The 20,745-nt window shown below is 47.2% G+C and overlaps 3 protein-coding genes across 3 annotated transcripts in view; 2 read left to right on the top strand and 1 right to left on the bottom strand.

Annotated features, from left to right (window-relative positions):
• The window catches only part of hs3st1l2 (heparan sulfate (glucosamine) 3-O-sulfotransferase 1-like 2), a 29,287-nt gene extending 26,224 nt beyond the window's left edge, over positions 1–3,063 (top strand). Inside the window, exon 3 of the mRNA XM_008288670.1 lies at positions 1,715–3,063. Within this exon, the coding sequence (XP_008286892.1) occupies positions 1,715–2,380 (666 nt within the window). The 3' untranslated portion in view covers positions 2,381–3,063. The remainder of the gene's footprint in view (positions 1–1,714) is intronic.
• A 9,230-nt stretch (positions 3,064–12,293) lies between these two features.
• On the bottom strand, positions 12,294–15,073 carry h2az2a (H2A.Z variant histone 2a). Its single transcript, XM_008288669.1, has 5 exons — positions 14,968–15,073; positions 13,900–13,977; positions 13,656–13,769; positions 13,417–13,546; positions 12,294–13,236 (listed from the first exon to the last, which is right to left on the bottom strand). The coding sequence occupies exons 1-5, from the start codon at positions 14,968–14,970 to the stop codon at positions 13,175–13,177; spliced, it is 387 nt and encodes a 128-aa protein (XP_008286891.1). The 5' UTR covers positions 14,971–15,073; the 3' UTR covers positions 12,294–13,174.
• Positions 15,074–15,680: 607 nt separating this feature from the next.
• On the top strand, positions 15,681–19,313 carry LOC103362342 (transcriptional activator protein Pur-beta). Its single transcript, XM_008288668.1, has 3 exons — positions 15,681–16,951; positions 17,183–17,266; positions 17,438–19,313. The coding sequence occupies exon 1, from the start codon at positions 15,712–15,714 to the stop codon at positions 16,627–16,629; it is 918 nt and encodes a 305-aa protein (XP_008286890.1). The 5' UTR covers positions 15,681–15,711; the 3' UTR covers positions 16,630–16,951; positions 17,183–17,266; positions 17,438–19,313.
• The last annotated feature ends 1,432 nt before the right edge of the window (positions 19,314–20,745 follow it).

The raw sequence follows: 20,745 nt of genomic DNA, 5'->3' as shown, positions 1-20,745 counted from the left end.
ACTTTGCTGCTAGCGCTGCTATTTGCTAGCGTATTCACTGCTAACCGTTAGCAGCATTGGCTAAGACGAGCAAAGTTGCTTGAAGGGGTTAAAGTCAGAGGTATACAAATGCATTTATGTGTCACAGCTTTTCCTTTTCTTCTTATCTCTCCCATGAATCATCTCAGATTTGTCTTGAGGCTGTTATGAAGTGGGTTTTCCCTTCATTTGGAACCAAATGAAAGGACGTGTTTGTTAGTGAAACAGTCCCTCCCAGATGCCAGTTCTGGTCATGCATCAGTCACAGGGACACGTGACTGGAGGACGTCACATTTCTCGGCCACACTCTGATCCTCTCACAGCGACTTGATGAACAACGGCAGTCCTTTAAATGAATGTGTTTATTCTGGGCCCATGAAGCAGATCACACTTTTCAGAACCTGCTCAGTTGTTCTTGGCCCACCAGCTGATCAAACCAAACTGCAACGAGGAAGGACAAAGTCACCGTTGTCTTTTCTGTCCAAGAGCCAATTCCAGTGAGGACATCTTACTTTAAGCACATCTAAGATGCTGAAACGGTGAAACCATCACCTCGACTGGACGAGATAGATAGATAGATAGATAGATAGATAATTTATTTATTCCACCTTGCAGTACATTTTTCAGGTACAAGTACTTTATTCACATGTCCATGTTGGATGAATGTACTCCACATTTGATGAGGAAATACAACAAGTTCATGAATCAATTAGTTCCAGTAAATTACTAAATTAGACACCTGAATGGGAATTTCACAATAAGTCTCTTATGAAGAAGCAAAACCTCCCTTAATGCTGCTTGTTAGACATTAGAGGTTGCTGCTTTTCTGTGTTTTATTATACAGGAAGCTACTTGAACTGCTGCTAAAGCAAATCAGCTTTATCATGATATTCCACCTCACAGGAGTGCGACAGGAAACAGGAAGGTTCAGCACTTGGCTGACTTTAGAGTCACGGTGGGACTCGTCAGACACGAAGCCTGACTGAGGTTTAAACTCCCAGCAGAGCATAAAGAAGTCAGAGCCGAGGCCACTTGGACCATCTACAGGATTAGAGGTTACGTTATGAATCAGAGGGGCCATGTCTCACCATGGATGGATGTGCTGGGTTCTTCTAAAGGCATCTCCCTGCTATTGAACTGACTCCATCCGTATGTTTGACCTACACATCACAGAACACTGCAAACATTTGTAAAGTTAGCAGAAGTTAGCCACTCCTGACCCTGAAGGCTCGATGAGATGCAAACACTGTATGTGAGCTTAGTGTCGATAGAGGGCTGATGTGTGGAAACTCTGGGTGAAGTGCAACGCAGGAACACGTGACTACTGAAGCATGGATCGAATATGAGGTCAGCAGCAGGTCCAAGAGGACTGTATTCAGACATCACACATAAATGCAGAGGATGCAGATAAATCACAGCAAAGTCAGCTGGACGTACGCGTTTCTGGTTACGAACGATGACAGGCCTGTCCTGAGAAAGGCTGCGTGGAGGGAACGTCTAACCAGGACGGTTTAAGGTGAGCTACAAAGAAGAGATTGGTTCCGACAGGACGGGGACGGCGTGACGAGCTGGGAGGCTGTTAGATGGTAAAAAGGCTTAAAAGTCCAACAGCCAAACATCAACATGTGGAACATGAATGGAAAGTTTCCTTTTTTAACTTTTTGAACCTTATCTCCACCTTCTGTATCTCTGACAGGTGCACTACTTCAACGTGGAGGAGCACTATCGCCGGGGTGTGGCCTGGTACCGAGCCCAGATGCCCTTCACGCTGCCTGGTCAGCTGACGGTGGAGAAGACCCCCGGCTACTTTGCAGCTCCTCAGGTTCCTGCTCGTGTCTGGGACGTGAACCCCGCCGTCCGTTTGTTACTCATCGTGCGGGACCCTGCTGAGAGGCTGGTCTCCGACTACACCCAGGTCCTGCACAACCGCCTGACCCGGCACAAGCCCTACCAGCCGCTGGAGGAGCTGCTGCTGCACAAAGGCCACATCGACCCCGGATACAAGGCGCTGCAGAGGAGCCTGTACCACCAGCATCTGGCGCGCTGGCTGGAGGTCTTCCCCAGGGAGCAGATCCACGTGGTGGACGGCGACGCGCTCATTCGGAACCCCTTCCCCGAGCTGCGAAAGGCGGAGAGGTTTCTGGACCTGCCGCCCAGGATCAACCCCAGCAACTTCTACTACAACACCACCAAGGGCTTCTACTGCCTCCTGTCTGCCGGACACGACAAGTGCCTGGACGAGTCCAAAGGCCGGCCGCACGCACCGCTCAGCACGCAGGCTTTGAAGAAGCTGTGCCGATACTTCAGGAAGCCCAACAAGCTGTTCTTTGAAATGGTGGGGAGGTCGTTTTCCTGGTGCTGATCCACAGGAACCGAACACCTGCTGAACAATGCCAACACATTCAGGGACGCGAAGGGAGAGAGTCAGCTGTGTGTTCTGTAGGTAGATGAGTGGAGACATTTCAGTTCGATTAAAGTCAGCAACGTCTTTCTGTTGATACCCTCTCAGGTAGAAACGTGGCCAACAGGTGAGAGGACGTGAACAAGTCCAACTGCTGGCGCTGAGGATGTGGCCGACACAAACCTTTACCACGACCATGCCGGTGCCTCTTCTACTCACTTGACGAAGCTACAACAACCGTGCCATAGTCTGAAACTGGAATAAGACCAACCGCTTTTTATTTCCCAGGACAGAAGATGTGCAGCCTCCAGAGAGGCGCTGACTGATGCTGAACTGGTTTCCTGTTGCACTGTGAACTGGAATCGCATCAGAAGTCAGTCAGTGTGAACTGCTCAGACAGAAACGGACTCCTCGCCTCCACTTTTCTCAACAACTGTAAAAATTTGACGTGTCGGTAAAACATGTTTTAGTTTAGTTTCACTTCATCCGTTGTTGTTTTTACCAGGTTGAATAGATGCTCATTTTTAGCTTTTTTAAAATCGGCTCATTTCCGTTTGTTTGTACGTGGACAGAAAGCAGAAGGCTGTGTGTGTGTCTCTTCTTTTGTAAGACGTCTTCTAATAAATGTCTTCAGTCCTACAGTCTCCTGCCTGAACCCAGAGTTTAAAAGGTTTCACAGCATCAAACACAAAGACGGCCTCTCTGGAAACTCCTCCTCTCACAGTGAATGCAGACGTTCTCTGTCAGCGTCTATCCAACATGTTCTTTACATCCAGGATCAAAGCCAGCCTGCCTTTCTTTTCATCATCAGGTTATTCTGTCAAGGGATTACCTCCAGTTTCACCACCACACTACCAGATCCCACCTATGGCCCCAGAAGGCCCAGTGTGTTCCCATCCTCACTCTATGCAGAGCCTCAATGGTCTTCTTACATTGACTCCGTTCTGGAAGGACTCGAGCAGGCTGACATGTTGTGGCATCAGTAAAGAAAACTCGAACACAGGATTAAAGGAAATGAGGCTTCTCTTAACAAGACTGTCACTGAAACACACCTCACTGAACACTGCGAGCTCACATGAAGCTCAGTGTCGCAGCTTCAGCCTTCAAAAACGTAAAATCACATAAAATCCCGACTGTGATCCTGAAGACAGTTTGTTGATCTTCAGCAGATGTCGTCAGAATGTCTCCACCAAACTACACAACTACGTTTAGCTCTTGTTGACTCTTCCAGAGAACATCATTTTGTTGTTGATGCTTATTTTCTCACACATGACGTTGGAGGAAAGTTTTCCATCTACGAAGGTGAAGAGAGAACGCTGAGGCACGAGGACTTTGGCAAAACTACAGAAGTTGCAGATTGTGTTTCCTGTTTCTTAGACTTAATAATAATCCATCCATCATGTCTACCCCTTAATCCTCATGGGGGGCGGAGCCTATCCCAGCTGACTCAGGGTGAAGGCAGGTTCACCTGGACAGGTAACCAGTCTATCACAGGGCTACACTTAGAGACAGACAACCAAGCACACTCACATTCACACCTACGGACAATTTACAATCACCAATTAACCTCAGCATGTTTGTGGACTGTGGGAGGAAGCCGGAGAACCCGGAGAGAACCCACGCTGCACGGGGAGAACATGGAGACTCCACGCAGGAAGATCCCGGGTGTCCTCACCGGGACGCCAATCGGCGACCTTCTAGCTGTGAGGCCACGGTGCTAACCACTGATCCACCTGCAGCCCTGACTATAATAATAATAATAATAATAATAATAATAATAATAATAATAATAATACACAACACTTATTCAGCGCTAGATACTCAAAGATGAATTACATTTTGTTTTTTAATTCAGTTTTGGCACCAAAATGAGTCCGTTAGGTTCTGTTCGGTTTGGGAACACGTCATGATTTGGGTTTAAATAAGAGCTTTTCACTTTCAGTTGACAAAACTGTTCTGGACTCGGATCTCTTGGCGTTTGCTTTGCCGGGTTCCAGCTGAGCGGTTCAGGATGCATAGAAGAGCCCAACACATGGCTCTGAATCCTAAAGCGCTGGGCTGTGTTGGCTGTGATGACGGTGCATGTTGTGAATGAGCAGACGTCAGTCGGACCTGAACCAAAGGCAAGAAAACTGACTTTGGAGCTTCTTGTGTCTTCACTCACTTACTCCCCGTTGTTTTGGTTTTTTACCATTTTCATCAAACAGAAATGTGCATGTACATAGTTTTGCTTTGTGACTTGGAGTCAAAGAAAAAAAATTGTAGTTAGGAAACGGATCGATTCAGCCGATCAGCCAGCACTGACCCGCCGGGCTGCTGGATGTCAGTCCAGCTGTAGACCAATGTCCACAAGTCTGCTATTTGCTGTCTAAGAAATCAGAGCGTTCTGGACCCACATCTGCTCATTCCTGCCACTGTAGCGCACACTGAGATGTTCCTCTGATGTTGGGTGGGTAGAAGCTGATCAGATATCAGATGCTGCATTAGGAACCCATCAGTCGTTGTGCTGGAGTTGAACCCAACGTGTTCAGGAACCAGTCAAACAAACCCTTACCGTACACGCTGTCAGGCATCTGGTGTTTCTCTGCAGAGGAGAATAGGAGCTGAAGCTTGACCTCCGGCTGTCACCCTCCCACCGTCCTCCGGAGAAAACTGCAGAGACGGAGACGAAGGAGATGTAAGAATAAACAAATGATTGTGGCTCTTTGAAGATGTGAGGCAGCGCCGTCTTTCATGTGATCCCACAGAGGCCCACACTGGTGTGGACAACACATCTGGTGTCGTATTTAATCATAGAAATCTTTATTTAATGTGCTGCCGTTCCAGAGTTTGCAGCAGCTTCATAACCGACTTTGTTTTGATCCGAGGGGGATTCTCAGCATCGGTTTGATTTGAGCTGTAATGAACGGGCTAAAGGGGCAATCCGCACAATCACATGTCCTGTTCCACTGAACTTCTCATCCTAATTATCGGCCATCACTACTCGTGTTGTGACAGGGACGGCTCTCCTCGTGGTTTTTGGCTACATGAGCAGCTCGAGGGATGGAGATGCTAATCAGTCCACCACTTCATAACAGCTACTGGATGTGGTGCCATGAAGGTTTGCACTGACGTTCCTCACAGTGAATTATTCTGTCTGTGTCGCCACCAAGACACTGTGGTGGTTTCAGCATAATATAGAATTTAGGGGATTCAGAGCGAGTCAAACCCAAGAAAAACATGAAAGATGCAAAAGGACTTTAATGTTCTTTCAGCGATGCCTCGGCGGCGACACGTCACGTCTTTGACATACGTCCTGAATGTGCAGAGAAACGTGAAAATGAGCAGAAATGTTGCTGAAACACAGACTATTAAAGCAAAGCTTTAGAAACTAATTAAAGATGATGTAAAAGGTGCCATATGCACATTTAAAGGGGTTACCTCCCCAAACAAACACACAGGAGAGGAAATCCTGCACAGATGCCGTCTGACGTTTTAACTACAGTTTGGTCTCTGTGACGCCGCAGGAAAGGCGTCCCGCTTAAAGAGTCACAAAGTCTGTCAGGAGTTCCAAGTGGAGGCTGGAGGCATGAGTCGGCTCAGGATTTTCACTGAAGTCTGCAAAAATGGCACATTGTTGGCATGTCTGGTGTGGCACTATGGTGGGACGTCAGCTTCACTTATTGTTAACTGAGTTTTTAGTCGCTCTGTGGTTACGTTTTGGCACCAAAATTGTTTGGTTAGGTTTGAGAAAATAATCATAGCTCAGGTTAAAATACAATCATTTCCCTTCGAATTGCCAAAAACTTTTATACGTATATATGTATATGTTCACAGTTTAATATTACATGAGAATCTCATGGTCAGGACGGCCTGGGGGGTTCAGGTGGACCATATCACTAAAGTGTCCCCACAGCGTCCTACAGGTGACGATGTAAAACACAAAAAGCTGCACAAACAAAGATTTAAAAAAATTATGATTAATCAATTATCCAATCCTGAAGCGCAGACGGACACTTTGATCAGCTGAGCTGTTTCATCCTTTGCATAAACAAACAGATTTCCACCATCATTCATTTGGAAACGGAACAAACTGGTGCATAAAAGTTCAGCAGAATGCAGGAATTTGAGTGTTGGACGGTCAGAACGTGGACGCTGGAGGATGCTCGGTGCCGGCTTCATAAGCTCCGATGTTCAAACACAGTCTGTGGCCGTGGCTTAGAGTAAAATACAAGTTATCGACTCTGCTCAGTCCAGCTGACGTGATGCAGCTTCACAGATCCACTGTGCTGTAAACGCTTCATCTTGTTTGTAGAGCAAATGTGCTGAACTTTTCCGAAACAAGACACAAGCAGCCTAAAGATGAATAAAGCAAAGCAGGAGGAGTCTGACTGGGAAGATGTTCCTCCAGTTAGTCTCCATTCACATCCATTTGTGCTAAATATTCAATCAGTGTGACTCAGATCTGATGATTCAGATTTCCTTGCAAAGCAGAGACCAGCTGTGCCTCCAGATGTTGGAGATCTTCCTGCAAAGGTCACCTGTCAGCGTCGGGCTGTGAGCCACTCGGCATCTGAAGCTTCATCCTGTCAGAGTCATTCCACCTCCGAGGAAACAAGACGTCAGGAGCAGAAGCACCTGTGAATATGTTCTAATAAACCCGAGTCCTGGTTCTGTCACCTCAGAGCTTATCGTCTGGCTGCGGTTTCATCGCTCATCTCTCCAGCATCATTTGTATAATAAGGAAACTAGCCAACACTTCAGCCGGTGGCAACGGCAAAGGAAGTAACAAGACGAGCACCAACACACCAAGACGTTGTTGGGAAACCCTCAGTCAGACCTTCAGGGAGTCTTCTGTTCAGGGGCGATGAAGCTGCTGCTGGAAACATGTTTAGAGTGAATGAAAGAGCATTCATGAATTTTTATGCATTTAAGGAAAAGTCCAACATTTCTGTAAATTCTTAGCTTTCTTACTTAAGCTGCAGACAGAAGGAAGCGTCTCCCCACGGGGGTGTGCTGTAAGGCCAGACCGCTGACCTGGCAAAGCATGTTGAGCCTCAGATCAGAGGTTTTAATATCATGGTGATGGTCGTCTTCTGAGCTGTGGAGGTTACCATGCAGCTGTAGTCAGCTGTAAGTCATGCCAGCCCCCCACCAGCTCTCTTCCTGACCACATCTGAGCCACACAGACTCTCAGCTCAGGCAGTGTGTTTTATCTGCAGCCAGTAATATCAGCTGCAGTCACAGCAGTGCAAACTCTATGCGTCTCGTGCCCAGGAACCTCCGTGCATGCAGTTGGTGATGCAGAAAATGCCTGAACGTCTTCATGCTTGGTCCTGCTTTGCTTCCAAGTGGCTGGTGTTGCCACTAAGAGGACACAGATTGGAGCGTTTCTTTATCCTATCGGTGTTTTTCACAGAGAACATTCTCTCAGTAACAATAGTTTGACTCTGATCTGACTAAGAAACAAAAGTTATGTCCACGTCAGGTCCACACCTTAACGCACTTCTTGAGGATCATGTATGAATGTATGAAGCGTGAAGTTTAGGAGCTCCAGCGTGCAGCTGCTTCACCCAGAGGTGAAGGACACTTTACTACCAGCATTCCTGTCTCATGTGATTTGCAGTAACAGCTCGTTCTCTGTCATACGTCTGATGCGTATGTTGCTCATAGCTCTCTGCTGCACCAACCTGCTCCTCCTGATTGAAGCAGGCGGCCGTGAGATGAGCCTGATGAAGGCAACCAGCCCAACACGTGGAGCTGATGATCCCTGTTGTGGTGCCCATCTTCTCTAACTGGTTTTAGGTCTTGAACGTTGAACTACTCTTTTAAACAAAGCAGCAGATGTGTGTGTGTGGTATATTTGTCACAGTTTGATGGAGGGAGGCACAATTTAGGTGGTTTACTTAAAAAACAAACAAACAGCAAAGCAGAAGCTTACAGGGAGGTTGGCAGGCCGGCAGAGCACAGGAGCAGCCATCAAGAAGCAACGTAGCACATCAGAGACAGCCTGGCAGTGAGCAACAGGTGAGATGGCAGGTAGAAATACACTGCAGCTGATTGGATCATGTGGAACAGGTGAGGGGGGTGTGGCGGCCAGGTGGCCTTGAGCAGGAGGAAACTCTGAGGACACCTGGTGGACGGATGAGGTGAGGCCGGCGGCAGAGGAGAAGCAATGCCAACAAAAAAGGATCCTGAGTGGGAGCGTTTACCTTTTCAGAAGCTTTCAGATGTTATCTCTCTGTGAAGATTCACAGAAAGTTTCTACCTGCAGGGGGCTGATGGGAAAGTTACAGAAACCAAATGAACAAAGTGATTGTGTTTGTAGGTCCATCTCCTCGGCTGGTCTTCTACTGCTGGTATGCTCACGCTGATTTGGCACAAGTTTCATTTTTGACTCTTTGTTTCTTGTAGCACTTCAAAGCAAGACCTAGAACTCTTTGCATCTGGTATTCTAGGAGAGATGTGACCAGAAATCAGCAGCTTGAAGCACAATGTTAAAGGAAAGCAGGGCAGGATGTGAGCAGGATGAGAAAGAGCAGCTAATGACACGACTACAGGTGGTTACTTACGCTGAGATACGACTTATTTGTATTACAATACATGATATTGTTTTTTATGTGTTTTATGTATGCATATATTTGATGTTGAAATATGCAAATGAGGTAATATTTCATTATGGAGAGCAGCTCATTAAGGATAAAACTAAAACTCAGCCTGAAACTGCATCAAGCACAAGTTAGCAAGAGAACAGTGACGCGTCCTCTTTGACTCGTTGGAGACTCACCTGAGGATGCTGTTTGTCTGTCCAGCCGCTACAGAAGCACTGCTGCACACCTTGACCACCTGCAGGGTCGACGTCGTGACGCTCTGCTGTCTCGTCTCCCTGAACTATGACAGAACTCAGCTGTTGACTAAAAGACTAGAAGAACCCACATGACACCCGTCGACCTTCTTATTGGTTCACTAAACTCTTAATATTCTTATTTATCAGACTCAGACCCTCAGGTTTTCTGCTAGCAGCCTTTAATTAAACCCAAAGTGAGAACAAAACCTTCACGTCTCTGGAAGACCTGAGGGCAGGAAAGACTTTGGATATTTTGAAAAGAAAACTCAAGATCTACATTTTTAATTTGGCTTTTAATAGATTCTATTCACTGATTTATTTCAGCATTTTTATGAATGTATCTGTGTGTTTATTTATATATTTTTGTCTTCTTTTTTAAATGTCTTTTGACACCTCACGACTCTGTTGTCGTCTTAGATTAGATATAACTTTATTGATCCCTTTGGTATGGGACCTCTTATTTTGCTATTCTGAATTTTGGACGTATCCTTCCTCCGGTCTTTCCTTTTTGCACTTATTTATTTGTGACAGTGTTTCCTCAGTTCCTCTGTCACCGTGAGTCCTCATGGGGGCGCTGTGCAGAGGCTTGCTGCACAGATGAAGTCTGACCATGTTCACATTTCCAGACAAGAAACATCTGATCATTGGATTAAGTCAGCTTCAAACAACAAAAACATTTTTTTGACATCTTACAGTTGAAAACATGACTGAGGGGATTTTGGACACCTCTTTTTATTGCTCCATAAATCAGAAAATACAGCCATGATCTAATACAATCTTCTATAAATCATGTTACGACTGACATAAATACCAACCTTCATGATGTACATAGGAATGAAACTGGAAAGAGATTTCTGGTTTCAAGCAGGATTTTCATAAACTTGCAATATGTTTAACTGTTGGTTTCCCTCTGGATGCAGAACAGAGGATGCTAACATCAGCTTGTACAGAGCTTGTTCTTCCAGGGCCATGTCGTCAAGTAAAGGATTTCAATTCGACTCCTCCATCGCTTCCCTCCCCAGATACTGACTGACGGATGGATGTTGCTGCCGTTTGGAGAGGCTGCAGTGGAAACCAAGTGAAGTCTGTCCAGGTTGAAGCTCAAAGAGTTTCACAAACAGAAACAGCACAGCAACATCAGCAGCAGCACCGACCTCCAGAAAAGCCAAACCAAACCGACATGTTCCAGCCTTCAGCAGCAGACAGAGGGAACACACTGTGGCCTACATCACATGATTTACTCGCCACAAATGGCTCGGCTGTCCTCGTTCACGGTGGTGAGCGTCATGGGAGGCGCTGCTCAGAGGATGCAGTCAGTGTGTCCTGGTTAGCATCAGTCTGTGGAAACTCTTCTCATCCTCATCTGGAAGAAGAGCCAAGTCGCTGTGTGAAGATCAGCAGCAGCCACCTACAGCCTCCACCGTTCACCACAGTTCAGACCTTCACGATTCCCCTGCACCTCCTGTACAGCAGCATATTTAATATAATATCACACATGCATCTTTCTGAAGGATCACGAGGCTTCTAGCGTGTTGTGGCTTTTGAAGGTCAATGAAAGTCTGCAGAACTCTGGTCCAGTGGCAGGACTCTACGATGCTGGAGACCAACAGCACAGTCTGGAACAGGAACATCTGATGGTGCTCAGCTTGTGTACGGAAACAGCAGTCTGGAGGGGTTTTCATGTTTTCATTTACTTTTTGGATTTCATTCATTCGTAGTTCAAACCTGCATAACTTTGATGTAAATCTTAAAAGATCTCAACGTCTCCACATTGTAGTCGTCCTGCAGCAGAGGACAACTCACTCACATGCACCAATACGGTTCTGGTGTCGGACAGGGTGGCTTTAAGATGAGTTACAGCTAACGTAAGCTAAGGGAGGTAAATGTGCTTCACTGACATTACAGAAAACAAATCATATAAAATGTGACCACCATGTGCACAAGCCTTCACTTCAGGGGAACGTAGTGAACTTAGAACAAACGACTGCACTCTCATGAAGATGTTTCAGGAAACTGCCGTCACCACAGAGTCCTCTCAACAGAGACGGGAGTCAAAGTTACGTAAGAAAGACAGCATCAAATGTCCTCGTGAGATGCCTCCTAAGTGTCTGGGGTTTAGAGAACAGGTTCACAAATCAGCCAATGTGAGTTCACATCATGAGAAAGGACACGTCTGTTTCTCTGTATGTGGCCGGACCGTAAAACTAGCGAGTCAGGGATTCTGCAGAGGTGCAGCATGACAGGAGTCTAACATGTACACGACAGAAAAAACCAAGTGTCCCAGTAAAGCGTCTGTCTGGAGCTCTGCTGCAGGTCGGAGCACGTCCTCCAAAACACCTGCCCCCATGGGGTGTTTAGGTGACGCCGGTGGAGAACACGTCTTTGGGTTGAGTGATGACTGTGAAGGCTGGAGCACATAGTTTATATCATTCTCACACTCAGCAGATCATCAGAGAACCTTCGTGCCCTTCAGATGGAACATCACCACTGACACCAGGATGGAAGGGTGTCCTCACAGGATGAAGGTGATCGGAGCGACCACATTCATAGGCAGTGATTCTTTCCTCCATATGGTTCAAGTGGACTTCAACCAACCCAGAACACGCCCCCTGAACCCTCTCATCCTCTTCATCTATTCACTGAAGGCTCTTGTCAGGCCTCTTTTAATGTGCAGGCCTTGTTGGCTGTAGGGGAAACTATCACACATATATATGTACGTATGTCACTGTAAAAAGGGCTCCTTTGATCAGGCAATGAAAGCTGCCTTTGTCCATGGCAGTGGCTCCCCCTGCTGGCCGACACAGCACTGCTGGAACTGAGTCAGGTGACAAAAACTCAACACTTGCTGTTTTCCATTAACGATGGCACCGCAAAAACGTCTGAGACAAGACGTTAACTCTTAGTTGTACAGATGATGAAGTGCAACACTGATGACTCGTAGGACGCTCCTCCTTCCACACAAGGCTTCACTCTCCTGACTAGAGAACATGAACACACAGCACGACTTCAGAAATAACCCCAAGTAGAGGCTTCAAACCAAGCCAAGGATGACATGCCAAGTGTATTTATTCAAAGATATAATACGCAAAGTCATTTCCCTGAACACAGTTTTAAAAAAGGCTCTAAGCTCTATACTTGTAGGTGGGACAGTTCGTCTACACATGTAAGTCTTGCAGGTCAATATTTCAGCACTGATGTGGTTCAGATCTGCCACATGTTCAATCCTCAACACATGTTGCTGACACAGGAGGGTACCAGCTGCAGTCAGCAGAGCGGCTGGATGGTTGCTCCACAGCCAGACCAGCTGATCACAGCAGTCCAGCATCACTGTCAACACGCACGTTCAAGCTCAACACAGTTCTTCTCCAGCTGCTGTAAACATGAACACAAAACACTGCAGCACTGTTACAACAAGTCGTTTTCAATATTTCATTTAGATGTAAAAACTTCAGCTTTTAATACATCACTGTCCGTGTGCAGTTCAAATCTTACAGTAAGTCAAAAGGAACAAAAGCACCATCTCACACGTTGCTGCCTGCTGCTGTCCAAAAATCATCCTAAAAACGTGTTGTAGTAAATATCAGAACTTCAAGAAAATAACCACAAAACAAGATTTGTTTTTTTATATAAAAAATGGTTTAACAATTTCTTTTTCAGTATAAAACATTACAGTCCCAGGCCAATCAAACAAATTCACTGTCTGCATTTCAAATCATCATGAGCTCCCCAGTCAGACGTTCTACGATAACATACAAAGGGTTTCTGTCGTTAAGGGTGTTCGCAACTTTTTTCTAGTTATGGGAAAATATAACAACACAAAGCCTAACAATCACTCTTCGTTTGCTATAATATTAATAATAAAAAAGAACAAATGTGAACTCCTGGTCCGATCAAAGCCCAAGCCCCGAAATGTCTGGTCGTCACGGCATCTATGCAGTCTTCTGCTGGCCCTTCTTCCCAATGAGGGATTTGTGGATGTGGGGAATGACACCTGAAACACACAAACACACACACTGGTTGATTAAACGTTTGACAAAAAGGTAGCTGGGAAATGAAACGCACCACGAGCAGCGGCGTTACCTACGGTGCATCTGCAATCAGGACAAAAAAGCTCGCTAACAGACAGGAGAAGATGAGTTTAGTTAATCTGTTTGCCAACCGGCCAGCTCACCTCCTCCAGCAATCGTTGCCTTGATAAGGGAGTCCAACTCCTCGTCACCACGGATGGCCAGCTGCAAGTGACGGGGAGTGATACGCTTCACCTTCAAGTCTTTGGAGGCATTGCCCGCCAACTCTAGTACCTGAGAACACAAATGGACCGTTAATGCAAACGGCAGCATGCCACAGACAAACAGAACTATACGGCGCCACCGTGAATCACAAACCAGCCCGGCGCTGTGGACGGCTTACTTCAGCAGTGAGGTACTCGAGGATGGCAGCGCTGTACACAGCTGCTGTGGCTCCGACACGACCGTGGCTGGTTGTGCGAGTCTTCAAGTGCCTGTGGATACGACCCACTGGGAACTGTCAGGAAACACACACCAGACAGCGGTTCAACGAAAATCAAGCGGCAAACCCTGTGTGAAGGAGGTGGATGGCACGCAACACCTGCAGCCGGCCACAAACTGCCAGGGAGAAGATGCAAGGCGTTTACCTGGAGCCCAGCCCTCTGGGAGCGGGACACTGCTTTGGCCTTGGCTTTGCCGCTGTCCTTTCCTGCTTTGCCACCAGCCTGCATGGAGCAATCACAGGAGATTTACAGCAGGAACCACAAGAGCAAGGAATCAGAAAAGAGAAGCAAAACTGACAGAAGTGTCAATAAAACAACAATAAAACAACAACACAGCTTCATACCGGCACCGAGCAGCCAAGCAGACTAACAACGGGATCACAGCAGACGGTTAACCGACAGCAGAGAGCCGGGCACCGCTCCGTGTGAGCGCTTAACGGGTCCGTTACGGGTGCCCGGTCAGCAGTTTGCGCTTTCCCGCCAAGCAAACATGAAACACAGCAAATCAACGGCGGCAGCTACAGCCGGCACCCCAAAGCGCACACGTTCAACCGGGCACGAAACCGACTGGATTTCAGAGACAAAAACAGGCAATCTGTCCCAAAGCGTGAGAAGCTGTCAGCGGGCTGCTGCCGGCCAGACGCGCCGCTTCAACACGGGCTGCGGTCAAGTTTTCATTCGCGGATTCAATTGAGAAAAGTTTGTCTCGCAGTCGTGTGGAGGTACAGAAGTCACCCTGCCTGCTTCACCTGCTCTTCCACGTTTTCAAACTCTTCACAAAATACTTGCCGTCAACTACCAACAACCGTTAAGCAGCGAGTAGCTAAACGTAGCTTGCTAATAATTGCTAATGCATCTTTCAGAACGGCTACACCGACTCAAGCAGGACTTTTATGAATCAAAGTTTGTACTTCTCATGAAACATGACACTTTTGCAAAAGAGGGACTATCTGAAAACAGCAGCTGTAATGTATATAAAAGGCTACGCTGAACGGAAAAGCTACGAAATTCGGACTTCTCACGGTAACGTTAACGGTAATGCTAACATGTTAGCTGACAGTTAGCTCTTTAGCAAGCTTTTTAACCACACATTCTGGTCGAATTTCCACAGTTCAAATTCAAAACAGCACTTTCTGCAATTGCACATTTATCCCCGTACACATGTACCGAGCCGCCCGGTGATGCACCGAGCAGCAGGCTGAGCGCACATACCATTTTTCCGTGTCGTTATTTGATTGTAGAAGTGAGCAGATAGCAAACAATTTCGGCTCCCGAAAGCAAAGAAACAATAAACCCTTTCGCAAATCTTTTGCATGCGACCCCTCGTGGGAGTCCAGGCAGCCAATCGGAGTGCGTGTTGTTACTTCGAATCTCCCTTCCGACCAATCGCTGAGCAGCTTGCAGAAACTTCACCCATCCCCCACCCTAAGATCATCGTGCCTGTTTTTGCGCACGAAACCAACAAGTAGGCGGGACTGCGTGTGTTCGGTGTCCTTCCAGGGACACCCGTCCCAAAAATGTACAAAATACATAACCGGGAACCTGTAGTTTGCATTAGCTTCTGGATTTCTGTGCAAAGGGAATGTATATCCTCTTTAGATATAAATACTTCTGTTGGACTTGAGGCTGGAATTGCTTGTGGTAACTGTGGGTTCAGAAACAGACCCGTCCTCCGGCGCACGCAGGCGCTACAGAGGAGTCCCACACTGTCATGAAGCGCTGTTATGGGTCGTAAATACAATATGTACTCGAATGTCATTCAGGGGGCGTGTGCATTTATTCACAGGCAGCAGAGAGGACCAATGGGAACACAAGCTCGCTATCTGATGTTGTGATTGGCAGCCTCCGAGGCCAATCAGAGCGCAGCAGCCAGCGTCCGGTTTCCTCCGCTTGCTCGGCAATCAAGGGGGGGTGGGGGTCAAAGATACGCAGAGAAACGGGCTGCTGGTGGCGAAGATGGCGGATGGGGACAGTGGCAGTGAGCGCGGCGGCAGCAGCGGCGGCGGAGGGGGAGGAGGCGGCGGGTTTCAGCACTACCAGCGGGAGCCGGAGACCCAGGAGCTGGCCTCGAAGCGGCTGGACATTCAGAACAAACGCTTCTACCTTGACGTAAAACAGAACGCCAAAGGCCGGTTCATCAAAATCGCCGAGGTCGGCGCCGGGGGCTCGAAAAGTCGGCTGACCCTGTCCATGTCAGTTGCGGCTGAGTTCCGCGACTACCTGGGGGATTTCATAGAGCACTACGCCCAGCTCGGGCCTAGCACCCCGGAGCAGATTGCTCAATCATCCGGTGGGGATGACACCGGGCCTAGACGGGCCTTGAAGAGCGAGTTCCTGGTGCGTGAGAACCGAAAATACTACCTCGACCTAAAGGAGAACCAGCGGGGCCGCTTTCTGCGGATCCGACAGACCGTCAACCGAGGCCCCGGTTTCGGAGTCGGAGTGGGCGGCATCCCCGGCGCTGGCCTGCAGGCCGGACAGACCATCGCACTCCCGGCCCAGGGCTTGATAGAATTCCGCGACGCCTTGGCCAAGTTGATAGACGACTACGGCGGGGACGAGGAGGAGCTGGCCGGTGGCGGAGGAGCCGGGGGCTACAGCGAGCTTCCGGAGGGCACCTCCATCATGGTGGACTCCAAGCGGTTCTTCTTTGACGTTGGATCCAACAAGTACGGAGTTTTCTTACGGGTGAGCGAAGTGAAGCCCAGTTACAGAAACTCTATAACGATCCCCTTCAAGGCGTGGAGCAAGTTCGGGGGAGCGTTCAGCCGCTACGCCGAGGAGATGAAGGAGATCCAGGAGCGGCACCGGGATAAGATGTACGAGAGGAGAACCGGAGAGGAGTCGGAGGGCGACGACGTGGACGACGATTGATGGAGAGGCAGAGGAGGCTCGTTGTGATGAAGCTGACAACATGATGCAAAGCCTGGAGATGAACAGGACCCGAGAGAGAGGAACGAATATTCTGTGCATGACGAATCGAACTTTAAAAGCTAAAACAACGGAGTAAATAAAAAAAAGTATATTTGACTGAGAAATTACTGTCTATATAAGAGAAACATGTTCTACAGTTTAGCTGGATGTTATAGCTAATGAGTGGCAGCAGTCAGCTCCTGTATGAGATTCCCCATTGATAGAAAATAAGAAGTATATAAATATATATCTCTATATATATCTATATATATATATTATATACATATATATATTGATTGTCCATTTGATGACCTCACACATGTAGCCCAGCAAATTAAGTTTGGCAGTGCTCAAGACACAACAGTAGGTTACCGGTACCGCTTCCTGGTTGATATCCAATGGTAAGAGCTCACCTGGCGCTGACCTGTTGTCTGTGATGATAATAAGGAAGTGTGACATCCTCAAACCAGCAGGTGCAGGGCGGGAGAGAGACGGAGCGCCTGNTATTATATACATATATATATTGATTGTCCATTTGATGACCTCACACATGTAGCCCAGCAAATTAAGTTTGGCAGTGCTCAAGACACAACAGTAGGCTCCTGTATGAGATTCCCCATTGATAGAAAATAAGAAGTATATATATATATATCTATATATATATATATATATATATATTATATACATATATATATTGATTGTCCATTTGATGACCTCACACATGTAGCCCAGCAAATTAAGTTTGGCAGTGCTCAAGACACAACAGTAGGTTACCGGTACCGCTTCCTGGTTGATATCCAATGGTAAGAGCTCACCTGGCGCTGACCTGTTGTCTGTGATGATAATAAGGAAGTGTGACATCCTCAAACCAGCAGGTGCAGGGCGGGAGAGAGACGGAGCGCCTGCATCGCTCACCTTGGCTCTGTGTTTCCGTCTAAAGTGACCCGTACGGACCGGACGCAGACCCACGACACCCAGAGCCGGTCTCAGCTACACCGGAGCACCCTTTGGCGCCGCAGGACTTCCTCTCAGCCCAGCGAGGTCCCCGTAAGGTGATCTGTTACAAGCACACGACTCGTTTGGATTCTGTGGACAATCCAAAAGAGTCCGAATGACCTCGGCCCTCTCCTCCCTCTCCTCTCCGCACATCCTCCCTCCTGGGCGTCCCTCAGGCGCCGACCTCCTGCTCCAGCAGCTGAAGTGTGCTGAGGCCTGCTCACACGTGGCCTGTTGTGTCTCAGGCTGGCAGGTCCCACGTGTGTGTTCTTGGGGTGTGTCAGCATCACCTGTGCCTGTGCATCATCCTCAAGAGGTTCTGGGTGCAGATCTGGTCAGCCAGTTGCTGCAGCTGAGCCGTCTGTGGCAACTGATGATGTCTCCTCTGCTGCGGCGCCACGTTCCACCCCGGTGACCTTTTCCTGTCGAAGGGGACTCTGAGCTCAGGCCTCTAGCACTGGTCACTGTTTTCTGAGTTAAAGCTTAATGTTGCCGGGCTGGAGCTGCGGTCTCGAGGTGCTGGCCTTGTCGACCGAGTTAGGGTGCACCATTTGGATCCTCTAATCTTGAACTCAGACCATTAATGACTGAAGCAGTATTCAGTCTGATTGTAACAAGAATTAGGTGCTTTTGGAAAACAAACACGACCCACAGCGGGGCGCTGTACCTCCAGAAAAAAGAGAAAAATATATACTGGAAGAGATTTACTTACTAAACAGATCAAGTATAGATAGAATTATTTTTCAAAAGAGATATATTGAAATATGTCTTAGAAATATGAGACATTTATTAGATAACGCTGCCTAAAGTGGCTTATTTAAAACACTAAGCTTGGATGCAACTGTCCAGGGTGATATTTCATACCTGCTTTTTCCTAACATTTCTTTTGTTCCTTAGAGGAAATTAAAACGTGTACAACAAATTGATAACACAGTATGTTATAGCAATTTCTAGAAACAACTTCATTGAAGTAGTTTGTCAGCAAACACTCAGCACTCCAGTTCACTTTACCGAGCATCGAGCTGTCCCTCGTTTCAGTCCACACCTTTCCCATGTTTTGTCATGATTGGCTTTCCATCAGTTGCCATACGACGCAAACACCTGCAACCATCAGCATTTTGTCTTTAGTGCTCCTTTTTAAATATGATCATCTTTGCATGCCTGCTCTCCCGCGGAGCTGCCTTGTGTTCTTTTCTTTAGCATATTCTGATTGCTGTATGATGGTATTTATCCATTTTTGAGAGCAGTTTCAAGTTTTATTTCTGTATTGCAATAGACAAAAGAAAGTTCAAGTTTACTTCTCAGCCGAATAAAAAAAGAAAGCAAGCCACAGCGTCCCATGGTTCTGGGAAGCGTCACTTCATTGTCCCACTTCCTTTGGTGTGTGAACCTCTCGTTGAACTTTACTTTACCCACTTCAACACAGCAGAGAAATGCCATATGAAAAAACTCAACACCTGGGAGCAATAGTTCTTTTTCTTTTCTATTGATATGAATATACTATATATGATATTACACATGCGATTGAACTACATCCTTCTTCCTGTACTGTGTTACGTGAAATGGCAGCTGTTTCAGTCATGTGTGTTCTGCTGTAATATTCTACCAAGTTCCTTTCAACGAGAAATAAAAAAGGTTTTTGCTCAGGAGAGGTGTGCTGTTTTCATCTCCGTCAGGCCGGAGTGTGTTCAGACTGCAGGTCCTGGTTTCAGGTAACCACGTGGTTTTCATGCATTAACTGATTCAAAGTTTTGTTCAGTAGGTGTGAACTCACCACCGTGTCGTCCAGAGGTCGTGTCAGCGTGTTGGACCAGCAGCCTGGACAGGAAACGCTGCAGCCAGAAAATATTCATTCAGAAGCTACAAGCAGCAACTTTGGCATCGCCCTAAAAACCTGTTTAATCTGATCAAATAATGGTGGAGCGTTCTATTTCACAACAAGCCTTTTTATGGATCAGACACGTCAGAGATCAGCCTAAAGAGAAGTGAGTCCATAGTTCTGACCTGGATTCTGTTCTGTGGCAGCTCCTGGATGCCTCTAAGGTTGATGGGAACACATTTCTACCCTCATGTTGAAGATATTCTGTAAACAGCACAGATTACTGAATAATCTGAGCGCGCTTCAATCAGCTGATGTACCCGAGTTTTGATTTGTTGCTGCAAGTACAAACACACACAGTCGAACTCAGCTCGTGTGTTCAGACACCCCAACAACAAAGCTAACGTCCTGGAAGCAGGCCGGTAGCGTCTCCTTAGCCTAAAAATACCCGCTGCAGAGGCCTGCATGGTGCAGGTCAGCAGGGCAACAGGGGAAAGGCCTGAAGGCGCAGCTTTATTTTAGAAAGCCCGCCAGCTGTGTGCAGTCTGTCAGCGTGCAGACAGGACAGATGATGTAAACACTGCTGCACCCTGCTCACCACACAGGAAGCTCTGTGGTGATGGCACACAAACATGTCGTCGTGCCCTCTGGCTGACCCTGAACTCACCAAGTCTGCACAAGTCTCTGTTGCACTTCATGCTAACAGTCCTGGTTTGTCCGGATCCAGTCCAGCGGCTGTATGAGGGAACCAGAGGCCCAGTTTGGTCGTGATTAACCGGGAACATGTTCCCATCGTGTACCTGTTCCAGAGAACAGTGCGCTTGTTTTCTACTGCGGCGCGTCTTGAGAGGCGTCATGATTGCTTAAATATTCATGACATGTTGTCCGACAAGTGAGCGAGGGACGTACGTGGACTCGCATCGGCATGTTGGGAGGATTTCTGCGAGCAGAGTCACATGACGTCATGAACGAGCGTCCACCAGAGTTTTCTGGTGAACTGAGCGGTAGCTGCCTCCTGAGGCCTGAAGAACCAAAAATACCCAATTAAAAGCAAAAATATTATTTTAAAAATGCCTACAAAAGAAGCTCTACATTATGTGCTTGTCCTGGTTTAGTTGTCACGAGTCAGCACCTGCAGAAGGAATCGGGACGAGTTGTCACCGCTCTGTGATGCATGGCTTCAAGATGAAAAAATAATCTGAGCTACTGATTCAGATGAAACCTGTTAAATGATTGTTGACGTGTTGGTTTGACATTAATAT

Source organism: Stegastes partitus, unplaced genomic scaffold (assembly GCF_000690725.1).
Source record: "Stegastes partitus isolate 25-593 unplaced genomic scaffold, Stegastes_partitus-1.0.2 Scaffold569, whole genome shotgun sequence".
NCBI lineage: Eukaryota > Metazoa > Chordata > Actinopteri > Pomacentridae > Stegastes > Stegastes partitus.
Note: the sequence above shows the minus strand (reverse complement) of the source record. Positions and strands in the feature narration are given on the sequence as shown.